The 23905-nt window shown below is 36.3% G+C and overlaps 1 protein-coding gene across 4 annotated transcripts in view; it reads right to left on the bottom strand.

The window, feature by feature from the left end:
• The window catches only part of LOC135686644 (uncharacterized), a 41759-nt gene that overhangs the window by 4008 nt on the left and 13846 nt on the right, over positions 1-23905 (bottom strand). For 2 of the 4 annotated variants that reach the window (XM_065202916.2, XM_065202917.2), the window contains exons 2-17: positions 11379-11467; positions 9170-9436; positions 7210-7280; positions 6473-6602; positions 6021-6095; positions 5403-5494; positions 5104-5177; positions 4341-4429; positions 3689-3772; positions 3221-3288; positions 2635-2712; positions 2232-2292; positions 1666-1765; positions 635-873; positions 232-283; positions 45-115 (exon numbers count right to left, since the gene is read on the bottom strand). In XM_065202916.2, the coding sequence (XP_065058988.2) occupies positions 45-115; positions 232-283; positions 635-873; positions 1666-1765; positions 2232-2292; positions 2635-2712; positions 3221-3288; positions 3689-3772; positions 4341-4429; positions 5104-5177; positions 5403-5494; positions 6021-6095; positions 6473-6602; positions 7210-7280; positions 9170-9436; positions 11379-11467 (1640 nt within the window). Of the gene's footprint in view, positions 1-44; positions 116-231; positions 284-634; positions 874-1665; positions 1766-2231; positions 2293-2634; positions 2713-3220; positions 3289-3688; positions 3773-4340; positions 4430-5103; positions 5178-5402; positions 5495-6020; positions 6096-6472; positions 6603-7209; positions 7281-9169; positions 9437-11378; positions 11468-13027; positions 17244-18771; positions 20407-23905 lie in introns of those variants that run through there. The other 2 variants (XM_065202915.2, XM_065202918.2) reach the window with 2 other exon arrangements.

Raw genomic sequence — 23905 nt, 5'->3', positions numbered from 1 at the left:
GTTTGCTGAATTGTTCTAGTTACCAAGTTTTAATTCTAAAATACCTCCAATTCTTTTCTGTGTGTTTCTGCTAATTTCATAAGATTCTGCCTGTGCATTTCTTCACCTTTTTTAACTAGAAATAGAAATAAATCATTTTGGTAATAATGATGTAAGAAAAAACTATTGAATACGGTGTCACTGACGATAAAAGAGGTATTGTAAAAGAGATGAACATCTTTTGCAACTTACGATCGGTTTCGCTCTTTGATGTGTAGATGTACGTTCCACGTTTTTCCTTATTCTGAAAAGAAAAAACACTTGGAATAATCACTACATCCAAGAAGAGACTCGAGCAGTTTGATGATATAATGCCACTTCTAGAAATGATGCCGCCAGAAATTGTATTAACAGAGGGTGGTGTGAAATACATAAAAAATCTGCAAAAAGAGATGCAGCTCCAATAGAATATGAAGAGTGTTTTTCTACAGCTTAAGAATAGCTTTAATTTTTGTAAATCGCTACGTACACCCTTTGTTGCTTAATCTTCACAAACATGTTTCTACTGGAAGGTGGGATATTCATTCACAGAGATCGTTTGGGGAATCAATGTGGCATGTATACAATTGTGCTTATGATGAAGAGACAGACTTACAACTTCAAGTCGACTTGTATAAAGTTCTTGCTTTGGTTTCTTCAATGCCATGTCATCAAAGGCGTTCTTTCTCTCTTCGGAAGTCAGAACAGGAGGTAGCTTTGAGTTTCTGCTTGGGCCTGAGTGTGTCCTAGGCCGTAACCGTTCCAATGGGTTAATATTTGGAAGAAGAAAACTGTTGTTCTCAGTCGGGCTAAGTTGCTCGTTACTGTACTTTTTCCGTCTGATTCGGTTGCTCCCTATAAAACCCACAAAGAAAATGGTAAGTTGGTTTTTAAAACTGCTTCTTCACTTTTGTGTGTCTCCGATTTGCCCCTTTGTAGAGAGTGTTCTGACTATTTCTATTAGAACTGGACACTAATTCACTAATGAAAGACTATCTTGGTTAGCATTTTCCAGTGTTCAATGATTTTTCAAGGGCCTGGTTAGGCTAAAAAAACAGTATATTTAATGATGTGATAATTAGTGGATTTTCTTCTAGCTTAACACTTTGAGGGAGTGACTGTAATGGAAGATCACAGCAGAAGTCTGATAACACCATCTTCCTAGTTACCAAACCCCTTACGGCATTGCATGACTTAATGCAGTCAAAATAACAACACTGTGAAGAAAGTAACGAAAGTAAGAAAGTAAAGGAGCATGTGGCTAATCGTATTCAATATTGACAAGCATTCTTTGTACACAAATTACAGCTAGGGTTCATTGGTCTTCAAATATTCAATAAAAATGATAACAATAAATGCTTTTCAAAAGCTCTTTAGTCACACGACATCTAATGAGCAACTTGAAACATGTAACTTTATATTGTATTTTCTCTTGCAGAACTCTAAACGGCATGCTAATTTTTTTCAAAGCATTGAAGGTTTGAATCAACAGAAAAATGACCTGAACAGGACAAATTATGAAGTAAAAAATTGAAAAAGATTCAAACTATAAGGAGACTTCAGCTGCTTTCCATAGATTTTGTAAAGAACCCTGGCTTGAAGGTGTCCAAAAGGCATACTGTTTAAACACTCAAAATTCATACTCACTCAAAATTTCCTCTTCTTTTAACTTTGGTAATTTTCGACTGAGGTGGTATGCAGGATCCGTTCTTGGTTTTGCAAGTCTTGTTAATACGCGGCAAGATCCCTAAGAATAAATAATTACAGTAAAACATACAAGAATGAAACTCATATTTGAATACCTAGACTTTCAAAACCTAGACTTTCAAAGCAATGTCATATCTTGGAGCTAAATATATACTTTATATATATAAAAAAATGGTCTATGCAGTTGCAGGTATATTACTAGATATATACTATATTACTAGTGCGATCGAATCGTGGACTTTATATGTCAGGTGTATAGGGGCAGCCTTTGCAGAGCAGCTCTAACGAAACCGTGTTTGCAAAAAAGTTAGTAATACATAGTGGAGAAAACATTACATAATTCCTGCGACTGCAGATAACTTCAACAAGGAGCGTACCCTCCTCTCTCTCCAGCTGATTATTCAAGTATGTTGCATCAACAAAAATAATGGAACAAGACGCTTTTTATATATCTAAAGTATTTATTAGCGGATTCTTTGATTTACAAACTAACACTGGGTGCTCACAGATTTAACGATATAAATCCACTCAGAGTTCATTGGGTCCTTTTCAATCACAACTCCACGCCTGAAAGAAATTGAAAGCTTTTTAAACCTTTTTGCAAATGAACGGCCACCTATGAAAGATTAGTAGTAACAAAAGTAACAATAACACCAAAGACGCCACTAACAGGATAAAATGACATGCATTACCTAAATATAAGTGTTGTAGGATCAAAGGCAAGTTCGGAGCCCAATGCCTAATGAAACCATGCTGTTTATGAATAAAAATAAACGTCAACAGATCAGAGCTTTAAAATCAAGGACTGATAAGGAAATGATACTACATAGAGGGAAATTAGATGCCACAAATATCAGTGTATCATAAAAAACCATTCTGAGGGTGGCAATGAACTGAATAGAGACTGACCTGAAATAATGACACAGACAAGTTCCGATTTTTCCATTACATTCTTCTAGTGGAAATCGTTTCAGAAACGATACCGACCTGGACAAAGACAATTAGTTAAGCACACTAGCTAATCATAAGTATACAAGTAGTAAAATTATGAGGCACGAATTGACAGAAGATCTTGCATAGGCCATCATAAAATTCTTCCATCCACTTGAACCGATATTCCCCGAGTCTCAAATTCCTCAATATTCCCTGAATCTATTTTTCTAATTTCCAATCCATGTTTTAGTGATAGCCAAAAAGTCATCCATTAAAAAGAGCATATTATAACTCTTCCTTTAAACCATGTCGTACCTATGATTATGAATTAGGTTAATTCTTAAGACTGAATCCAATATTTGTTAAATCCAATAATATAAAGTCACCAATGTCAAATAACGCAAGAAAGTCTTCTAATTCTGATAGCTAGAAGGCATGAGAAACAAACAAACTTTATCACTATCATGTCTCAGTTTTTCTTGTTGCTCAGTTGCTCAGTGTAATCAGCAAATTAAGATTGAATCGCCATAGAAATAAAACTGTCAAAACCATTGGTACTTACTTGAGAAACCTAATGTGCTCCTGCTCCTCGTCATCATCTGTACTACGCAGGAAAATATCAATGAAATCCTAAAAAGTAAGACAGGGAAAATTGACTGCAGGGCACAAAGCTGATGCCGTATGTCAATGACTTGCATTTTAACTACCAATACCAGGCAAAGACCTGAACAAGTGCTGAACAAGATTAGCATTTAAAAATTAGCTCTTTGATATCCAATGCGAAATTCGACATAACAATGTAAGAATTGATTATTGAGTTAAATATACTTGTTCTTCAGTGCTTGAATCAGTTTATCAAGATATCATGTCCGACCATTTTATGAAATGTTTGCAATTTTAAATCAACCAGTTCTCAATGATTGTCTAGGATAGCTACAGTTATCTGTATCAAATTGTCTTACTATTTAATTTCTAAATACTCAAACAAATCGATCAGAATGTTCGTTACCCTAACAATCCAACATCATACCTGTCTTGAAACTGCCAATAACGCGACCTCGGATTGACATATAACTGTAGCTGTCCTTGCGGTGTCGTGCAGTAAAGCTAATTCCTTGAAAAGCGTTAAATATGTCAACCAGGAAATGGAAAGGCAGATTTTCATATATAGTGATTGATATAAGAAGTATGCCTAGATACCAGATCAATCAAAGTTAAGTAAGAAACAAGGTTGTAAGACGCCTAAAATAGGGTTACGTCCTCTCACCAAAAAAACAGTTAAAATTTTTAAATTTTGCTCTTACATCTGAAAGCACATTATTTAACAGTTCTGCATGTGATAGTGATGTCATATAACCAATAGATTCATCAACAAGGTCGTTTAATAGCCACATTTCAACAAGTTTGCCACATTTTCTAACTGCACATTGAGAGGCACTCTGTGGTGTTCTTTAAGGTAGTGTGACAAATTCAAAGACTTTAAAAAGGGTTTTCAGTTGCCGTTACAACTTGATTAAACTGTGAAGATGTCATTTAACGAAAACCGTGTAGATGTCACAGGTATGAAAAATAACAAAAGGTTCTACAAAATTTACCCAAGTGTAACTTCAAAAAGACCAGATTGAACAAAGTCAGTAAAGCCTACAATTATGAATTTTCATGGTCAATATAAGAATACGTACCCCAAAACTGTGTCCCTTGCTAAGGATGGCAACAGTTGTGTCTTTCGAAGCTCCCGTTATTTTATCTTTCGTTGTCAAAGAAACGATTGCTAAAAATGAATAACCTCTAAAACTAAATTTACAAAATCAAGAAACAAATAGTCTAGATCACATGTATTTTCACTTGATCCTTTAACAACATTAAAAAGTGAATAATTCAATTTCCAGTAGCGATACACACAATTTGAAATGTAGAGTTGTGGATAGAACAAGAGGGCCCTTGTAATAAATTTTTTTAAACACACAATAGGCTTTTTTAATCACAGCTTGGAAACCTTGCTTAGACCAATAAGCAGTTCTAAGATTTATCATGCGCTTTTTGAACTCGTCAGTTTTGAGTAGGAACAGGGGAACGAGGTATGTCTTATTAAGAGAGATGAATTCCAACTGGACACCAAAACACAAGGACAATGAATAGTGGATTGGCAGTGAAACTTCAAAGTTGGTTCTTTTTCAATCAAATGATCTATTTTCGAATTTATTGTTTGAAAAATTTAAGGAATGAAATTATCATTGGTTAGCCATTTCACTGTCTTGTTCGACTAATCACCTCATCACATTTGAAATAAACTTGCCACTATCGAATATCAGTGCTCCTAAGAAGATTAACAAATGAAAAGCATTTTGTTTTAAAAAAATGAAAAAGGTTCTCTCAGGTTTTGCATCTTAGCATTCTCTTTGCATCAAAGCATTCTCTACAAAGTTACAAAGACTGTAAACTAACCTGATCCTGATAAAATGAAGTAGAAATTCAAAGCCCGATGCCCTTGTCGTATAATAACTCTGTTTGGCTCAAATCTAAATAGAAACAGAATGCACAATAGATAAAGTTTAAAACTATACTCAAAGCCATACCTCTTTAATCTAGTAGTCACTCTAATGATGTAATGTTATTAGAAGATGGACTGCGACAATGATAAATAATATTCATGCAGGATGAAATAACGCGGCTTGTTATTGCTGTTATCGGTATGTTTTGCATTTCATGAGCTAAAAGGGGATGGAGATGATGAGTAGACTTACTTCTCATACCAGCCAACTGACAAAAGCTGTCGCTGCATTCTTGAGGGGTATTCTCCAAACGCGGGTACACTTGCTTTCACCATTGATATAACCTAAAATACAAGTGATAATTAATTAAAAGAAAATAGAATAAAGAAATTCACTTTGAGTTGGTAAAATGAAACGTCTAGTCCAATATAAACATAGAAAAAGGATTCTGAACTCCTTGACTCAAAATACATAACCAGTGTTCTCAGCTTCTACTTGCTTTATAAATAGCTCTATTAATAAAAATTCCCCAAAAATGTCTGATACTACTTTTATCGAAGTGAAAGTGATAAGCATCTCTAACAATACATAGAAATGATTGTTCTGGAACTGGGACTAGAAAATGACTGACGAGAGTCAAAGAAAGTTTCTCGAGAAGTTCTGGACTCCCTTCCCAAGACGATGGAGATTGCAAAATAACCGAAATCTTAAAATGTATACACATCTTTGGGTTAATTCTAAACTGTAGCTTAACAAGAAATAGAGAAGACGATGCAAGTGAAACAAGGAAAACATCACGGAAATGTATTAAGATTTTTTGGATTCAAAGCCTGCTTTTGAATAAATCATAATCGTTATCAATAAACTAACCGAATTGAGCTGGTCTTCTGTTCGAGCGTTTGGATTTATTGATAAAATGCAAATAGCCTCTAAAGACAGGTGAACCTAAAACAGAAGTACAATTTTTAAAAAGTGCAAAGAAACTACAACAACATTTTTAATTGAATTTTCTAAAAAGTATATAATCTTTTGGCTAAATTTTTTCAATTACACCGCAGAATTCTGTACAGCATTTGTTAATTCAATATTTTTTCTTTATTTAATTCACTTCATGTCTGAACACTTAAATTCTTTAGAAATGATACCGACCTGGACAAAAGCAATCAGTTTAGCACACTAGCTGATCATTTGAAGACAGGTGGTAAAAATATGAGGCACAAATCTCTTAAGTTTTCCTGTTTAAATGTGCACTCTGCGTGTCTAGTACACAGATAAAATAAATCAGAAACTGTATTTCTCTAAAAAAAGAACATCGAGCCTACCTCTTTTTGGGCTTTATAGAAATTAGGATCAAAGAGCAGACCATCAGAATTACAAAACTGTTTTGATTCATCGAGCTCTTGCTGAATCATTGCAAAAGATGACGTGTTCTGGTGGTAGGTTTTTCGCTGACTATAAAATAACGCAAGGTAATGTTTAACGGTTTATTAATAGACTATATACTGTACAAATTCTCACAATAAACTGATTTTCATTGCAGTCAATACTATATTTAACATGAATTCTCTGTAAACTATTGTCTGCATTATGAAGGGAAATGATGTATTTTTAAATACAGCGAATAAATTCATTTACAATATCAATTTCAAAATGCATTCCTTACTTCTACATGGCTGAAATTTGAGATGAAGAAAAGCTAAACAGTTTCGAATTTGAGGATCATTTTAACCATTAAAGCTTTCATTACATTCGAAGAATTTTGATTAAGTGTTTGACAGCAGCTGGCGAGCATGTGTGATAAATGTTTTAAAAAATATTTCTTTCCGTCAGCTCTGGATAAGATCGTAGCTTTTTCATCATTTTGCATAGCATTAATGCTGCGAAATCTGAGGACAAAACCTAACACAGACTTTCTATGTTTTGTTGCTCAATCTTTTCGCTGAGAAGATCAGTAGAAAATTTAGTTGGAAAAACGACATGCATAAAATCCTAGATTCCTCATAATTATTAATTTGAGCCTAATTAGAGATTTTAGAAAAAAGAGATTATAAAAACATACATTTCTGCAGCCCTTTTGATCGCATTGAGAACTTTGACTTGAGAAATAGCTTTACGGAAACGATCAAGTGGCTGAAAAAGAAAACATGAGTTAAGTGGGATTTCGAATAACGAGGAAAAGTAAACCAGCTTGAAATTTTCCACACAATTTTCGTTTATGCTTAGGATAACATTGTGAGTAGTCACTTAAAAGCAAAAATAGATTAAGACAAATTAATAACTAACTATAACTCCGGGAAAGGGGCATGTCTCATTCTGGAGTGACTTACAAAGGTCTAAAAAGTAATGGCTCTCCAAGTAAGGCTTAAAAATGTTTGTTTGCCTGAAACTTCTTTCCGATTGAAACAATCGAATCCGGCCTCCGACATTTTGAAAGCAAACAAATTTCAAAAAATATCTTTCATAAAGTGGAAAATCCGATAAAAAGAATTCTGAATGCTAAGGGCACTTGCCGCCATGCTCCCTGCGGCAACTCTTTCCCTTTTATAACGATGCCACTGGAAAAAACTTAAACATTTTTTTGACAGTTTCTTAAAATAATCCCTCTTTAAAAATATAACTGAAATTATCTTTAGCTGTGGAAGGGGACAGATGTTAATCACAGGGTCAGAATTCGAATATCAATCAACAGCTACCTTAATCCTTAACAATGTAGCAGCTACAATGGCCACTAAAAGTAATTGGAGTAGTTTTTGGTCTTGAAATAAGTCATATTTTCCAGTTGATTTGTCATCATTTTTTAGTCCGAATCCAATAATGTATGGATTCTAACATTGTAGGGGTAGGGTAGGGGAATAAAGTGAGAAGGGTGTTCCGACAATTTTGATGGGCATTTTACGTAAAATAAGATCTGGAAATAACTATTCACCAGTCTGTGATAAAGTGTTCGATGCCGTTTAGGCAGAGCTATACAGTTGCCTGCTGATCGCATTGAGCGTGAAACTCGGAGTAGCAACTTAAGCCCTGTTTACACTACAACTTTTAACCTAGGTTAACGCTAACCTGGGTTGAGCCCAGGTTGAACCCACTTTCGTTTACACTACACTTGCAACAAAGTATAGTGTAAACGCAAAGTTGGGTTGAACCCAGGTTAGATTCGTCACGCATGCGCTTAGTTGTGAAGAACGCTTTCTGGTACATGAATCTAGCTGTTGCTGGATGTTTTTGTCCGCCCACATTTCGATTTACGACACGACTTCATCGTCGCCCCATAGTTTACCTCTTTCAGCCCTTGTTTTATTCATTTTCAAGATATGCCGCCTTAAATTGAAGGACCTTTTTGCACGAGCGTTCCGAGACGAATTTGTTTTGACTTTGTGTTTGGCGCCTTCCATGGCTCAAAAGGCGCATGCGCGAATAAGATCGTTAACCTGGGTTCAACCCAGGTTTGCGTTTACACTGCATTTCGAGGTTCTTAACCTGGGGTCAACCTAGGTTCAACCCACCCCAAGAGTAGGGTTGGCTTAACCCAGGTTCAACCCAGGTTAGCTGCGTTTACACTACAAAATTTCTAACCCAGGTTCACGTTAACCCAGGTTCAACCCAATTTCTAACTTTAGAACCGTCCTGTTCCTTATACCAAAAGCATATATAAACGTGTTGCTAAGGATGCCATGAAAGAAAACTAAATAGCGATTCGTGATAATGTGATTTTTACGATGGACAAGGGAAATCATTTGATTTTGCATTAGAAAAGGATAGGGTTTCGCCTAAATCCCAGCTCTGAGAAAAGCTTTATTCAGAAAATAAGTCAATAGCCTGTGCGCAGACTCAAAAGTCTCTCAATAGTGAGTAAGAGACTTTTGAGTCTGCGCGCAGGCTATAATTTAAAATCCCTAGAGATACCGACAAGCTGCCACCTAAAAAGTATAATCAATCGCACAAAATGCGCGATACATAAAACAATACAATACATGTAAGATTGAACAATCTTTATTCTCAAAATCGAATACGAATCTAACCTGAACAATTTTTTTGCGATTCTTTATCGAATCTTTTCTATAGGATCCATAAATGACCAAGCTGATTCGCCGTTGCTGATCTTCAGCCTCTTCTTTGGTTCGAGGTCGTGGCTCTTCCCATAACACATTTTTGTCTAGCGCTGATGTCTTGTGAAGAAAGCCGGGCCTACTCAGCTTACGATGTGTCGCTTGGCGTTTAGATTCATTTGGCAACGAGGCAGTCCTTTTTACAGGATCCTTGAATACACTGTCTCTGCGTTTATGATCCTACAATTTTAACATAAAAATTACAGTGAAACAGAAACAATTTCTAAAAAAATCGAGTACCAGACAGTGACCTTTATTGCATATTAACTACCTAGGTAGCAATTGCCCCTCTCGGCCCAGTGACTTCCCATTTTTTTAAACAATAGCTTATTGTCTTCCTCCTAATGGACAAAGGCTTGTCGCTGCAGCTAGTTGCCCTTTGAACAGGCCATGGTACCAGATTAACTTTGTGTTGCGTTATGCGGCATTATCTCTCCCAGAGTCTTTCTACGTGTGTGACATGCCTACATTTAGGTTTTTATGTGTCTATAACATGTGGTTTATTAGAGAAAACAATATATAAGAACTCAAATAACAATGTAAAGTAAGCGGAGATTTCGAAAGTACAGTAACTCTTTCTGCATCACTTAAGATGAAAAGGTACCTCTGGAAGAGGTCAGGATTATTCAAAACATGCGGGGAAAAGTAATTTAGTATCAGCGTAGGAAGGGATTTGTCTATCGAATTCAATTCGAATAACATCAATTTTGGGGCTCAGAATTCTCTGAAACCGGCTCCTGTATAGGGCTATGAGATCTGGATTGCTGACAAGTTAATACCAGAGCAATTAATATGGTCTATAACTACATTTTCATTTAGAAAGATGAGATATATTAAAAACCATGTTTGATCTCAAACGGTGTTCTGTTACATTTCATATGAATAATTTTCACATTTCTGTTTGTTTTAAGATAAAGAGAAATTAGAGAAAGGTCATATACGAATGTTACTAAAAGCCATGTTGGAAACTGTTGTTTGCCCAGTTGACAATACTGAGTGCAACAACTGGGTTCACATATCAGCATAGTCTTATTTCTTATAGAAGGAGTCTGGTACCAAGAGAGAAGAAAACTTTGTTCGGTTCATTCTTCATTCACTGCACACAGTCTTTATTTCAACACTCTCAAAATATCTTGTCCAAGCAAACAAAATACGTATGGAATCAGTACGCCCTTTTTTCCTAGAATTTTCATTAGAAAACAAACATGATAACAGCCTCAACCTGAACAAACATATCTTACTTGAGCCGATTACGCTCCCAGCGAAATATGACAGCGCTTACTTATCCACCTTATGACCAATATTACGTATTGAAGGATATTTGACTCCAAACAGAAGTTAAATTGAAAAAGGACGCATGAAGGTTAAATCCATTAAAGGTCTTGCTGTATCAGTTTTCTGACCTCTTAACCCTATACGAGAGAAGAAAGCACCGACCAACTGTGAAGGGATTTCACCTTTCATGATATATTGGTAAACATTAATGCGAGCTAAAGATCCAAAACTAGAGGTCCTGGTACGTTTCACCTGCAAATCTTAAGAGTAGACAGCAGCACTGAGGCTGTATTTTTGTTTAAAACAGAATAAGATGCCTTTGTTAAACTTCAACACAAAATAAGCAAGTATAAGAAGATGCAGAATCTTTGAATCATTTACATAGGCAGAAACGAAAGGCTAGATAAAAAGATCTGTCTCGTGACTCCATCATTGACATAGAAAGCTATGTACTTAAATTCTTAACGGAAGAATAACGAACAATTGCGATTAATAATAATCATGCATTTCCAAATTTTTTTCTTCTTGCACTATTCCATATCGTGAAAAAGTGAATAAAATTTGTGAATTTGGACGTGAATTTGGGCAAATTGCTTCTCTCCAACAGAGCTTTCTTGAAAGAAAGCTTAACGAGAAAGAACACTAAAATCCAGTTTGAAATTGTTGTGGAGAATTAGTGGTGTTAGAAATATGAGCAGCAGCCTCTATGAATTCACCATCTGTGTGGGGCGAAATTTGTCCCTTACTTTGCAATATATGAAAGCAACATATTTCTTGAGGAAAGCACTGCTAGGCAATATTCATCAGGAGAGAGATTTTTGTGTTGCAATTATCTAAAGGACCATACCTCATTTATCGATACATTGTTGGTCTCCGATTGGCTCTTTGCATTACGGGAATTATTTGAATTGGTGATGATTGGAACAGGTGGCTCGCCTGGAAAGAGAAAATATTTCTTGTCAAAAACTGCAAGAAAAATAAGCACAGCTCCTTCTGGATAGATCTTCTCGGATGGCTTTTGCGAACAAAAATTCAATCTCCATCAAAATCTACAAATGTTTTTGTATGCTGATAGAACATTTTGGAAGATTCTAGGGAAATGACACAGGAGGTCCGCTTTTAACGTAGGTTAGCGAAAGATTCTATCGATATTTGCGAGGTACAGGTCGGCAAAACTCCTATAGGGGAAAGGAGGGGAGAGCTTAGATCAAATCACGTTAATATAGTCCCAAAGCCTTAGCCTGCGTGCAGACTCTGTTGACAAAATTGAAAATAGGAGAAAAAGGAGAATTGATAGGAGAATTGAAAATACTTTCTCTCCTCTTTTAAATTTCAGAGTCTGCATGCAGGCTACAAAGCCTAGGACCCTTGTAGGAGCAATATCCACCAAATAAGAAAAATATTTTCGGACCCCTTCTGAAGTAGGTCGTCATGCGTGCTTTCAAATTGAAAAAATCGAACAGAGGTTTTTCTAGGGACCATTGAAAGCACCAAGAGAACAACACACAAATATTGTTCATCGATGCCAGTTTGTTTCGGTTTCTTAAGTATGCGTGATGGGAATTAAATTTGCCTCTTTAAAAGTATTCAAACGAATTTGATTTCTACATTAACGTGATACTTTGAACTGCGCAAATTCTTTGAACAAAGAAATGAGAAGAAAAATTTTAAGCTACATATCCAATTATTCAGAACAGTACATCCGATTACGAAAGGTGGGCTTCAGTAGTAACCTTCAGGGATGTACACAGTAACGTTGACTTCCTTGATTTGAAATCGGTCTTACAGATCTCATAAACTAAATCGAAAAGATTTTTAGTAAGTTTTTCTGAGTTGAAAATGGTAAAACCTGGAAAAGGCCCTTTTGCAGAAAGTGGAAAGTAGATCTATTTTCCTTTGATTTGTGTCCTTAACGCTAAAGACTATCCTATCAAGATCTGGACGTTAATCAAATACTGACATTTCTGAATTGCATAGAAAGGTCAACTAAATAAGGTTCGAGAAATTGTCAACTAGCAAGGTATTCTTCGATTGGACATTGTACTGTTGTTGGAGAGGAAAGTGGAAGCAAACATCGTTACTTTGAGAATGGAATATATTTTCGTAAGTCAAATAACGCAAGAATGCCAACTGTGGGTGGATTGGATGCAGTCAGTATCTAGAATGAATCCGAGGCACCAAGCCCAGTCTCAACTCAACTATAAGTTGTATCGAGATTTTTATTGCATGATCTAATCCTGTGCCACGTTTTATTGTCCCTGGATGGCCAGTGAATGTTTGGAAGTTCATGTAAAGCGAGCAATGATGTAGGATTACTGTTATACTGTGTTAAACTAAATTTTATCATTGATGCGATATCAAACGCGGGAGACACTTCCACGATCGAAATTTAACGATATCAGATAATTTTTAAAATGTGCTATAAAGTGTATGCATGCATCGATACGTTCGTTAAACCATTTATCAAGTAAAATGTTTTTTAAAAAACAAACTCACGGTTTATCCAACGCAACATTTAGAATCTGCAAAGGTCGACAATTAGAGGCTTTTCGCAAACAAAATGCTAGTTGATTCTAATCAGGAACTTCTATCGCCTATTCTTCGGTTGCAGAGTTTCTTCGTCAAGCCGGTCAAGAGCGCAGCCACAAATGAAATCCACGCAGTAGCGAACACTGTTAACTTTATGCTTTTGTCTGAAGATTGATTGAAATTGGATGCCAACAAAACAATGCACCGATTTATGGGAGATCAGCGAAAGAGGTCCAAATACATTATAGAAATCCTCATTCACCCTTTGGTAGCAGGTCGATTCAATTTTAATATGGTAAGTGTCGCGGCGAGTCAATAAGACAACAAAGAGATTTACAGAAATCCATGGTCTTGTTAAAGAGTTTCGCATATTGAGTCTTTTGTGCTCGTGAATGACTCAACGCAACCTCGCAAGTGGCGTCAATGGCTAAGTATTGCCAATCGCAGGGCTTGTTGCAAGTGCGAAATTATCTTTAACAAGAGAATATCCGAAATAGTGTGAAGATGCAGTAAGATTGAGAGATTCTATTTTTTTTGCCGTTTAGGGTCATCAATACTTGGGGATTCTGAGCTGCTTCCTAGCACGTAATTTGCTAACCAGGGATTAACGGTAAATGGCGAAATGTCGTTATGCCGAAAGGTGTCTTGCACACGAGAAACTCCGTCGAATAAAGATAACGTGGCAACATTTCCCGCCACCACGGCCCCTGCCCTCTACGTCATGGGTGTGGCTAATTCCTCAAAAGTTGTTGAACTCAATATTCACATAAAATCTACATTACAAAAGCGCGCAACTCAAAAAGTTGCATGCAGGCTAAAAGCATGGTGGCGAATCCTTGTTGTGGTAGAAAGTTGAACAATGAAGAGGAATTATTTCAAAAACGAGGCCGTAAACTGAATTGGTGCATTGCTTGTTGCTTCCAAGTACTCTTCATTATGCTGGAGTTTGCAGAATTTCAGGTGTAAGAGAAAGAAAAGTTATAGGAGTGAAGGAACAATACCACTGAAAGGCAAAACTCAGACTTTTAAGAAATTAGGAGATAGCGAAAAAAATTGCCTGAATTTTTGTTTAGTAATACATATTCGGCAATAATCTCAACTGTTTCAAAGTTGTTCGGGTGTCAATACATTTCTACCATCTTTGCAGTGATGGGCAATTAATATAAAGAAACGTTCTCATTGGCAGCAAAGAGGAGGCTTGATTTATTGATGCTAGTGTAAGAACTCTTGATGTTGCTGATGTTTTTCATATACTTTACTCGTGTATAAAGTCGTTTAGCCAGTACAAGACGTAGTTTCCTGAACGTCGGGTCTTAGCTGACCAAATACAAATTGGGTACATAATCAGTAAAAGAGGGGGCACTACGAATGTGCATTTGATTAAGTTGCTAAGGATACGAAGACGATAAGATGTGTAAATGAACGTGGTACAATGGCATGAAGGACATGATTACAAATGGTACTGTCACTACATTGGTTTAGCCAATTTGTAACTTGTTATACACCTGGCACAATTCTTCGATTTTTGCTAGGCTGTTATCGAATAGGAGGCCTAGTCTTCAACCAACATTGCCAAACGCAAGCTACCATGCATAGGCTGGTGCCTTGCAACTTATAGTTAATAACGACAGTCCAAAGTTTACGTATTCGAACAAAAGCGAGCCAACTTCTTAATCAAGAGCCTCAACTTGCGTAGTGGAGTAAGAATACAATTTTATGAATGAAAAGAAACAATGAATAGTGAATGTGTTGAAGGATTAGGGTTGTTTGGTTATTCAAGGCTGATTTGTGAATGAAAAACGATTGTGTTAAAATCTCAGGATTTGGCAGCAGAGCACCACTTAAACAAGCATTATTGCTTGCTGTTTCTTAGATTAAGCAATTGTTACTGTCAAGGAAACTGCTCAAAAACCTAGTTTAAAGGATTTTGTCGTTTGGCTAATACTTTGGGAAAGGAATTTAAGGCAGTGGGTGGAGTGAAGTCAAAATACACTTATAAAACACTGGAACAAATTCCTTCCATTAAAATTCAACGCCATCATTTTATCGAAAGGCCTAGCATCAGTTAGGCAGTCAGATGTACTCATATGAACTAAATGAACTATGTTGGTACGGGAGCAAACTTCTCTCATAATTGTAAGCGCTAAAAACCTTCCTTGGTAAAAACAACGAAAAAAGGCAATGTTTGGACATAGTACTCTTGCCTCCCTTTCTTTAATTAACATCCCTCAAGGTGGTTGACCATGTGACTGCCTTGATTATTGTGCTTTAGCTAATCTACAAGACATCGACGCTTGATAAAAATAGAAAAAGAAGGGATTTTTTTTAAAAAGGTTCTTCATAACTTTCGAAGGGGCGTGAGCCCCCTCTCCAAGAACAAAATTTGCTACAGCCCTGGCCCGTCATCATCCTACTGTCTTTTGTACCCTACACATTATCCGGCAATTTTCTTCTTGTTATGCCCAGTCCATCAAATATTTAAACCCTCGCAACCTCTTTCCCTTCTTTCTATTATCAGAAACCTAAAAACAAGTCATTAAGTTCTTCATTGCGATTCTAAACATCTGCTACAATTCCTTTATCTCCTTTGGTAATCACAATCTCCTCTAATACAGCCAAGTGCAATTAATGGGTTTCTTAATATTCTAATCTCTGCCCTGCCTTGCTTCGCATCCCAGGCCATATGCACCAACATTGCGATTCGCAAAATTCTGCAGCTGCCCTTTTTCCAAGCCAATACTGTCAGTATCAGTATGAAATCATACCAGACCGGTTTTGGCCACTTTGCGATGCCATCTCTTTTTCGATTTATGTAAGACTTCAGCCGACTTGAGCAATCATTTGTTTTTCTTTTTTTTATATTGTCTTAAACAAAGAAATATTACTAGGGATGAAGTGACAATAGCCCTCTTGGTTAATACATTGCCTCATGTAACTTGCCTCATAAACAGCTCTGCCTTGAGCACCCTACGTATTACAATATATACAGTTTCCTTTTTCATCTATCCTCTTCCATTCAACCATTCAACTCTTAAGAATCATTTATCAATAACCTCTTCTTAAGCAACAAGGGGAACTCAACCCCCCCTGAGCCCCTAGCACTACACCCCTGAATTCGAGGTACTTTGAATATTTATTTCGTGGTTTTGACGCCAGAAATCCCATCACGGTGTTGACTTACTACTGTGTTTAAAAATTAGTACCACAAGATGAGTCTTGATGTTTTAGAAAAATGTTTATAGCATGCTTTTACTTTTTATTTTGCTATGAGTCTGTCTTTTGCGAACAGCTCTTTCAGGTTAAATTGTGAGTGGCTTTACCTCCCCCTGGGCTGTAGAAGAGGAGGGCTCGGGTGCTCAGCCCCTTTTACTTTTTGAAAGGCGTTTGCAGCACCTCCTCTTTTTCTGGGTAATTCTAAAATATCATAACTAATTTGTGCCAGGATCAAACCTCTGATTGAACCGATGGTACTTTTTGACATTTGCATTCATGTATGACCTCAATAGCCCTCTTAATAACTGAAAAGTCAATAAATGCTGGCAAAATTGTACAACTTTAAATGCATAATTTTTAAGATTTTTATACTCAAGTAACAAGCACACAAGGTATTGAAATTGACATTGAGGGGCCATGCAAACGAAAACAAGTGAAACCTTCATTTTGTATTCAGCATAGAGAAAGTTCTATGCCCCCTCTACATCTTTTGGCACTACACTACTGCCCCCCCCCCATGTTCAATTTGAACTGTTTTGAACTGTTTGTCTTAATTTCAGTTTGAAGAACATACGATGCACGCCAATTTCAAAAAGTGCATGCGCGTAGTCTGTAGATCTCCTGTGGAACCAATCCCGTTCAAACGGAAATGGTTTTGGATCGGATCCCATCAAAGTTTCTGGATACTTGTGTATCCGATCTGGTCTAGGTCTCTTGTAAACTGGGTCTTCAGAAGACATTTACAATTTTATCATCTAAAATATTTCGCTCACCATTTGCCACCTTCAGCCACTGGCGTCGCCAGATCGAAAAAACTGAGGTGGACGAAAACAAATTTTCTCGATCACGCTCATCAGACTCTGGGAAAAAGCTTTTTTAGCATTTTTATCTATTTCAAAATCTTTGGGCAAGCAACTTTCTCAAGCAGCTTTTTTCGTAACAGTGGCTTTTTGCAAGTGCGAAAATCGAAATCGATCAAATTCCCAACGCCACCCCCCCCCCCCCCCAAATAGTTTTCAATGGATTTCGATAAATTAGAGAATCGACTTCTGGGAAAACTTTGGCGAATATGTCCATCGCAGTCTACCCCGTGGCGACGCCACTGCCTTCAGCAGAAGCACAGTACTTAAATCTTTTTGCTCGGGCAATAGACACACGCACGGGGGAAGAAGGGTAGGACAAAAATCTAAAATTGTAGAAGAAAAGTCTCTTAAACTGAAATATTTGACTGTTTATATACAAATTGATCTTTACTTTTATGCCTTTATTTTCTAGTTGAATTCTTAAAAGTTATATTTTTTAATAAATTCAACCTCATCAACAGATTGGTTACCCTGGGTACCAGACTCACTATATTGGTTTAAGTGACTCAGAAAGCATTTTTGAAAAGGAGAGCTTCTCTTGCAGACCAACCAATATACTGTAGGTAGTTACCCCCGTAAGTTGGAAGTCGATATAGTCCTAAAGTGATGGCATCACAAAAAAGTTTTAAAACTTTTAGGTTCAGATCACACGTGCTTAAAAATGCGTCCGAGAATGCCTTTATTTCCGAGATCTAGTTTCGATACACACAATACGTAGCGATATCCTCACGAGATCGTCACCATTCCGCACGGAAATTTCCGCCTAGTGTAAAACAGGCTTTAATCTGAAGAAGCAGTCAAATGCGTCAAAAACTGGCAGTGATATAGCAAGATAAGCACAAGCCCTTTCCCCATCAAATCACTGTTAATTGGTTTTGGCTTTAGAACTTCAAGCATTAGAAGTTAGAAAAAAGTGGAGGGGGGGAGGACATTTTTGAGGGGAAAGGAAAGAGTTTCCCCAAAGTCCCAACTTCCTAGGCTCTAATTGCAAGGGTGAAACGCCAAAAGAACTCTACTCCATCACTTGAACTCAGTTCCAGTGGTAATATCTTAGTTAAATTGCAATATCTAGCTGATTTGGTCAAAAGTAAAAGAGATCTTAAAATGGATTATGATGTCGTCACACTTTGGTAATCTACAGCAACGGAAAGAGTTACCAAGACGCCACTGAAAGGAGCGAGCCTGCTACATCAGAAAACTACTGTTGAAAACGTTCTTCTATTTTCAGATGTTTTGGAACAATTTTCAATAGATTGTAAAGTTAAAGGCCGGACTGCAAAGTATGGCAGTTGCCAACGAGATCTCGGGTGTGCAGGGGCGCAAGTGTGGTATAAATGTGCACTTCAAGGGTGCACATTAGTGAGCACAACAATAAGCAGCATAAAGTATAAAATATTGAAAATGAACCAATCTGATTGATAGTTACTTCTCTATAAAACCAATGCAAGGTTATGCCGATCTTAATAAGGAAACTTAATTCTTCATTTGCCTAAGCTTCAATTATTCTTCAATTACACACGTATGTGATGCCCAAATCTCAAAATGCTACACCCTTCACCAGGTTTGCAGGGAGATTTTTGAAAAAATACAATGTGAAGGAGAGGCAATAGAGATTTGGCAACCCAAAGTCCTCACCTTCGCTTCTGTCAGAGTCGTTACTCATCTTATCTAGTTTCTCTCTCATTTTGTTGATAGACTGGAGTCTCGGTCTGGGATATTGTGTCTCAAGCAGATCACCATCTTGGAGAAGACTTTCTGTAATTTCTAGCTGCAAAATTCTCCTCTCTTTCCAGCCTAACATTTTGATGTTGTTCCAAAAACAGGTCGTAGCTCTCGTGTTGTTTTAAAAGGACAATCCTGTGTGATGGTCGTTAGTAGAATGAAACAAATGCACTGTTGTCATGCGAAGCAAGTTGTTCTCTTCAAATAGGAAACAAATGGCAGCCAGGATCAGAAAACAATAGCTTTCAGTTCCCAACGCATCGAATTCTATTCCCCTGTGGCCTGTACTCACTGTCTTCTCTAAGTCCAAAGAATTTCAGATTCTTTAGAATAATGATTTACACGTAGGTTCAATTTATTACGCAAGTTTTGAATATTGAACGTTGTCTGCTTCAGCCCACAATTTTACATCTCATGCATAGAATAGAAAAAATTTGCGCATTCCAAATCAAGGTCAGGCATGTAGATCTCATGAGAACAGACACGGAAAACTGTACAAAGCAGTTGGAAGCATTAAATAGCATAATGCTTTTGATGTACAATGTCCAGCAAAGATGGTACTGGCTTTAGCCCCCCTCCCTAAGGCATATTAGCACCCTTAGTAGAGAAAAATATAAACTAGGGTTCTACGTCGTTGCACAACTGGTCCGCCTCCGCCCCAGCCTCTATCCCTGATATTAGCAACTCATTTAAGTTTGAAGAATACGAGGATAGCCTTGCAATTACAGGAGCAATCTCACGAAAGAGGTCCGTGGAAGTAGAGCCAAGTCAACTTTGTTGATAAGCACTTGCATATTGAATACTGATAGTTAATAAAATCTAGGTCATTGCGGTAATGGTTGAATCAATCTTTTTATAGGGAATTAGTCCATGATGCAAATCATTTTTTTTTTGGAAACTTTGATTATTGTGAAGTGCTGATAATTCGACGTCAAGAGCCTCGTGTAACTTGACTTGTCTCTGAAATCTTATTTAAAGTACCTAAATTGTCACAAATAGTAAGGTGAAAGGGAACAAGGAAAGATGCTTGAGAAACGTTACATCTTCTTCTTTCGTTGCTTTCTTTTCTATTAAGTATAGATTTACAAAGAGGACCTTAAAAAGTGTTTCTAATTTAAAATGTAATATAATGGGATTCGATAGAATTAGGAAAGAAACAAGGAAAGATGCTTGAGAAACGTTACACCTTCTTCTTTCGTTGCTTTACTTTTTATTATGTATAGATTTACAAAAAGGACCTTATAAAAGCGTTTCTAATTTAGAATATAATATAATTGGATTCGATAGAATCATTATGCAACGTAGTTCACTAATGAAGTTCTGATAAACGGATAAAGTATCGGCACTTTTTCCTTTATTTATCATACAACAGCTCGTAATCCATTTAAATGCTTTTATCATAAAATAAATCTATTATTCTGCAATCATAAGAGTGAACAACCAGATTTAGCTGCATGCACATATATTTCAATTAAATATGTACGTTGCATGTGGTACTTCATCCAAAATAACCATAATGTAGTTAGCAAATGCAAATGAATAGAGTACTTTTCATTTTCATTCTGGTACCCAATTCATTTGCTAACTATATTATCGTTTCACATGATAAATGTCACAAAAAACATAAAACGGATGCCAATGCCAATATTTTCACTAGATTTTTGGTGTTTAATCCAAACTTTTGTCTTGAAGCTTTGCATAAGAAAGCTTTCCTGACATTTCAAACCTTCCTAAATAGCAGCTCTGGATATTACCACTCTTAAAGTTCTTGGAAGACTAATTTGAAAGTATTTCAAGTAGTGTCGACAGAACAGTAAAAACAATTTCAACTCCTTGTGTTGTCTCAAGATAGATGTTGAAAAATAAGTTCTCTAACCGTTGAGGCCTAAATTAACCGTTCACACCATCCTTAAAAGGACAAATCCCAAACGTTTTAAAACCGAACTTACTAAAAATAACTTAAGCAAAATGAATTTTATGCTTCTGTATTATCTTCAGAAGGCAGTTTAGATTTTCATTGACTCGATAAAAGCTAGAAAAATGACTACCATAGTGTGGTTACTTTTGCAGGAAATGAGTAGAAATGACTAGAAAACAAGAAGAAACAAGTAGAAACAACTAGAAAACAAGTAGGAAACAACTAGGAAACAAGCAGAAACAAGTAGAAACAGCTAGGAAACAAGTATAAACGACTTAGAAAAATTTTTACTGCGGCCCAATTTTATTTATTTAGTGGAAATCCTGCCTTGATAGCTATGATAGTAGATGTTAAAATGGTATTTTTGTAAGGGGGATTATATTCTGAAAGCCTTATATGAAATGCCAGTATCGCAAGAGCAAATCTCACTGGCATTTGTGATTAACATGGAACCACTACAGGGAAGGACGAATAAAGCAATATAAATTCTCAGCTAATTATCAAGCAATATTTTGTTTTTTCCCTGAATTCAACTGTCTAGGAAAAACTGTTTCAACTGTTTAGAACTTACCAAAACACTATAGAGGCTTTGGGGTTAGGCCCCCACGCTCACCCCAAACATTGTTCAAGTAGTAGATTGTCAACCTATACAGCTTGTTTTCTGGTATATTGGAGTTTGTTATTTTGGCTTCTTTTGTTTTTGCTAAAGAATAGTGTTGTAGAAATATAAGTAAAAATTGTCACTGGGTTTCCGTAACCTCATCTAAGACAACAGCGATTGCCGTGGAGAACGACATGATCGAACACTAGGCGACTGCAACGAAGACGACAATGCCCACATGGATGGATAAGCTTGCCCGTTTTGGAGAGAGCTAGTCTGCAAAGTCACATTTCGTTTCATGTTGTTTCCTTATCGTTTCTCTTCGTTTGTATTCGTTTCTTGTTGTTTCCTGTTGTTTCCTGTTATAGTAAACACGACTACCACAGAAATAACGTGAATTAAGAGATGTAATCTTAAAATGACAACAAACTGTGTTTGAGAACATTTCTATTATCCTTTTAGAATCAGAATGAAAATCTCCATGAAAATTTGAAGAAAATAGGAAGACTTTGAAAAAATTGTCAAGATGCCAAAATAAATGCAAGCATTTATTCAAAGTCACTATCTGCCCAGCTCAGACTTCTGACAAAAAAACCGCACTTTTATAGCTCGCCTGAACAGCCACACCTTGCAGCTAAAACTTGGACATACAGCAAGGCACTATATGTGACGCCACACTACGAATATCTGCAGTATCTCTTTTACGCTCCTTGCTATGTGTTCTACATGATACCTGGCAAATACGAATGCCCAGAGCAAAGGAAAATAAGAAAATTGTATTGTTATGCAATTTGCAGATCAGTATCTTGCAGGTTCTGTCTGCTCTTTAATCGTTTTCTATAAAGATTGAAGAAACAAAAAATAATTCACAAAAATTAAAGTAGTTAATCTATTTTGAAAGTACTAAAAATGGATACATAAAAACTGCATTAGTTTTTTCTAGATTTTCTTCAAGAATTTAAATTTTTCTCTGAAATTTGTCAGTCGAATTAGAGTGGTTGCGCAGATGTGTCTAAGGAAAGATTTCTCGTGCGATTTCGCTATTCTTCTTTCGGATGTCACCCTTTTCATATTATCATGTACAATTGTTTTGTTATGGAAGACAGATGTAAGAACTGCCGAAAACAAAAAGGTTTTTAAGGAAAAACAGGATCTATTTTTGAAATTACGTAGCTTTGATAAACTAGGTTTTTAAAATTCATCAGGGACTTTTAACACGTTATTTATTCATAGTAACGAAATTGTAAATTAGGCATTTAACATTTCTTTTCTTTTAAGCAGGACAAGCATTGAAAACAGCAATACTTTTGCTGAAGCTTTTATACTGTTGAAATATTCGTATTATTATTATTATTACATTATTATAATTCAACAGGAACGAAGTAAGGATATCTAAGTTTTTCAGGATGCCACTTCAAGTTCAACGCCTTGAATACAGTGAACGAGTGCATTCAAACTATTTTAAACACAAACGAGTATAAGATCATTTCTTGACGAAACTCATCTTAGTCTAACGGAAGTCCATCCATAATAATTTCCTAAAGTAAAAGCTCACCGTGGAAGAAGTGAATCAAACAGTAGAATATCTGAATAGCTATAGTGAAGATATTGTAGGTAATACTTTTTTTGGTAATGTTAAAGAGCGTGGAAGAACTTCAAATTATTTACTTGGTATTGTAATATTTGATACAAACAGATTTTTCTAGCCGTATGATGCATTGTACTTGTTGCAATACATACTGGGCAGTGCAAGCTTTAGTGTATAGAACAAAAAGATTGTAACTTGATGTATAGATAAGATTTAAATAGAAATAAACAATAGAGAGCCACGTGAAGGATGAATCAACAAACATGCAGGGGTTCCTCATGGAGGTGATACAAGTACATTACTATTTGCAAAACAGCCAATAAATACCCTGCAGACTCATTGCATTGTATGAACTTAGCACAGAGAGAAAATTGCGAAGTTGGAATGGTAAGATCTTTATTGATCATTGGTTCTATAAACCAGAAGAGGACAAAATGGGAAAGAACTTGTGACTTCGCATATGAAGAGACATCCGTTAAAACGAGGAGTTGATTAACAGAAAATTCATGTGCCTTTTTAATGACAAATGATGAATATTTGAAACGTACCTTCTCTTAACTTTCAATTCATTTGTCATTATATGGGATAATGGATTTGTAAAATACAAAAAAGACATTAGGGAGATAAGACCAATGCTGCTTAATGTGTCCACTAGGCACGGAAAATCACTTTTGGTTTTCATTGCTCAATTTATGAAGAGCTACGATTGTCATTTCCCTTGCCAATGAGACTGGTAATGAGTGTGGCAAGTAAGTGATAGACGCATAAATGAGATGCGGAAAAACTGACTTGCTCTATTTCAATTTGCAACCTACCACGTTTACCCTTGCCTAATTCATTACAGTTACTGGATGGTATTACAGTTACTCCCCATTCAGCCTCGTCCAAGATAGATGCATAAATTGTTTAAAGAATTTTTTTAAAAAAAAGATATTTTTAA

Source organism: Rhopilema esculentum, chromosome 6 (assembly GCF_057945365.1).
Source record: "Rhopilema esculentum isolate cy_ngs chromosome 6, ASM5794536v1, whole genome shotgun sequence".
Classification (NCBI taxonomy): domain Eukaryota; kingdom Metazoa; phylum Cnidaria; class Scyphozoa; order Rhizostomeae; family Rhizostomatidae; genus Rhopilema; species Rhopilema esculentum.
This window is presented reverse-complemented; position numbering and strand designations above follow the sequence as displayed.